General features: G+C 37.2%; 1 protein-coding gene across 1 annotated transcript; it reads left to right on the top strand.

The window, feature by feature from the left end:
* The first annotated feature begins 84 nt into the window (after positions 1 to 84).
* LOC117171091 lies at positions 85 to 915 on the top strand. The gene is made up of 2 exons (XM_033358144.1): positions 85 to 399; positions 553 to 915. Exons 1-2 carry the CDS (start codon positions 85 to 87, stop codon positions 913 to 915), a joined length of 678 nt encoding a protein of 225 aa, XP_033214035.1.
* Positions 916 to 2,745: the final 1,830 nt, after the last annotated feature.

The following is a 2,745-nucleotide window of genomic DNA, read 5'->3' as shown; positions in this document are numbered from 1 at the left end:
TGGAGCATCATTAACGGGTTTCGACGGAAAACCCCTTATAAGAATAATATTAACATAGAAACTTGGTTTATACATCTCAAGAAAATGTACCCCATTATCATAGTGGATGTGCCTCGAATTCCAAAATTTTCCAATCCAACTCTTGACTCCTACATAACCGCGTTAGAAATTAAGAAGAGCATAGCAAAATGTAAAGAAGGAAAGGCCTCTGGCACCGATCTTGTCAATTACAGTTTTTATAAAAGGTTTCCTGAAAATTGGCTACACTATCTTGAGATTCTATTTAATCGTATCATGACCACTGAAATAATGCCTAGCTCTTGGGGTCATCTAACAATGTCCATGTTATTTAAGAAAGGAGACATACATGACCCTTCTAATTATAGGCCCATAACACTGGTAAACTGCATAACAAAAATTTTTACACAGATACTTTGTAGTCGGCTGACTAAATGGGTAACTGATGCAAATTTAATTCCAGAATCTCCGTCGGGATTCAGAAAAGGGAGGAGCTGCTTAGACAACTTATTTACCCTTATTTCTCTAATACAGATTCGTGTTAGCTATCCCAATAGTTCAGTATATGTTGCTTTCATAGACTTTAAAGGTGCATTTGACTCTGTTTGTCACGGAATGTTGTGGCAGAGACTTCATGAGCTGGGCATAAGCACAAAGATGATTAACAATATACCCAATTTTTATGAATCTGCATCTGTCTGCATCAAAGCCGGTGGTGACACGACGTCTTCTGCCAAAGTCACACGAGGCGTCATGCAGGGAGAGGTTCTTAGTTCTCTTCAATTCATACTTTTCATAAGTGACTTTAGCGATTTTCTCTTAAATCAAGGATGCAGAGACCTTTCCATCGATAGCAAAACAGAAGTACAAACACTTGATTATGCAGATGACATCTGACTTCTCGCTGATACTCCAATAGAACTTTGTCAAAAACGGGAAGCTTTGCGATTGTACTGCGCGCAAAAAAGGCTAACAGTAAATGTGACCAAAACTAAAATCATGATTTTTCAAAAAAATGTACAGAAGAAACCAAAATTCGAATATTTTAAATTTGGAGAAGACAGAATTGAAGTTGTTAAGGAAGTTACATATCTGGGCTAACATAGCTGTTACGAAAGCAGACTCTTGGCCGACTTATAATAAACTGTATCAAAGCCTTTGTCTAAGTACGCTGTTGTATGGATCCCAGATCTGGAGCGTCGGTCACCTGAACTACATTGAGAGAGTCCAACTATCGTTTTTTAAAAAATTATTACTTCTTTCCAGTAATACTCCCAACTACGCCGTTCGATTGGAGGTGAGAGTGTTGCCCCTGTCTCACCGGGTCTTCTGTTCGATATTGTCTTGGCTAAACAAAATTTATTGCATGGAAATTTCTCGGTACCCAAGACAATGTCTTGAGAGACTTACGGTTTTGTCTCAGCGAAATCAGTCAGACATTAAATATAATTGGTATTTACAAATTAAAACTTTTTTTGAAGACTGTGGAATGGCCAATACGTGAAACACTCTGTTATCTGATGTTCTTGGGACTGACGCAAACGATCTTCGGGAAAATTATAGGCTCTTTTTACATAATCGCGACCTGCAATGCTGTGGGAAATCAAGGAGTCTTCAAATTTATCCGAGTATTGCACTGCAACATGGAACCCAGTCTTACTTACTACATCGTTTGCCGATATACTTCAAACGTATTTTCGCTCAGTTCAGACTACTTAACAGACATGTACCAAAAATCTACACAAAAAACCAGAGTTTCGTTCTTCCTCTGGGTTCCGAACTGTGCGCATTTTGCAAACTCGGATTTGACGACTCCTTACATATTCTCGCCATCTGTTCGGCTTATAATCACATTCGCAGTAAATACTTTTCAATTAATGACAATGAAGACACCAGAAATGTATGGTGTACTACAAATGTTTTTACTAATCTACTGTCGGATCTCCACTTGCATAGACCTAATAGTCCCCAACAAGTGTTTTGATTTATTTATTTTATGTGCAATTTTTTATGAAATTTGTAACTGAGTGTTCAATAAATCTACTACTACTACCAGTCTAGAATTAAAAATATCTTGAATTGGACCTAAATGTGTTATTTTCGTCTATAAACTATGTATACTTTTTAATCATTTTAATGATTTTTTGTATAAAAATAGTTTAGGGGTATTTACCCTCTTTAATGCTCTTTTTCTCAGGACCATTTCGCTGGCTCCACCACCCACTCAAATTTAAATTTTTTTCCCCAAAATATTCAGTGCAGAATTTGAATAAATTTGTACAACCAAAGTTAGAATTTGTGCATCACCGGACGTACCTGATTTCTCAGAAAAACTCGGGCGGTCTCAGCGAAACGTTTTGTTGGCCTCGACATTATCCAAAATCAACTTTATGTGGGTGTATTATTTTCGCCTTAATTTGTTCAAATTTGTGCAGCCAACCTTAACACTTAAAAATCACCCCCTGTTAGGCAAACGCCATGGCGGGTCCAACAAAACGTACTGCTGGTCCACACATTATCCAAAATAAACTTTATATGGGTGTATTATTTTCTTCTTCATTTGTTCAAATTTTTGCAACCAAGTACAACCCTTAAGAACTATCCCTGTGTGGAAAACCCCATATCGGATTCAGCAAAACGTACCGCTGGTCCCGACAATATCCAAATTTAACTTTATATGGGTGAATTGTGTTTGTCTTATTTTGTTTAAATTTGTGCAGCAAACTT

The sequence above is a fragment of the Belonocnema kinseyi genome, chromosome 4 (assembly GCF_010883055.1).
Source record: "Belonocnema kinseyi isolate 2016_QV_RU_SX_M_011 chromosome 4, B_treatae_v1, whole genome shotgun sequence".
NCBI classification, from domain to species: Eukaryota; Metazoa; Arthropoda; class Insecta; order Hymenoptera; family Cynipidae; genus Belonocnema; species Belonocnema kinseyi.
The sequence above is the reverse complement of the archived record's forward strand: the minus strand, read 5'-3'. Positions and strand labels throughout refer to the sequence as shown.

Excerpts from the sequence above, each read along its gene's own strand:
- LOC117171091 (XM_033358144.1), top strand. The coding sequence starts at position 85 with ATGTACCCCATTATCATAGTGGATGTGCCTCGAATTCCAAAATTTTCC. Across the intron at positions 400-552 it reads ATTATAGGCCCATAACACTG|ATTCGTGTTAGCTATCCCAA; the intron begins GTAAACTGCATA and ends TCTCTAATACAG.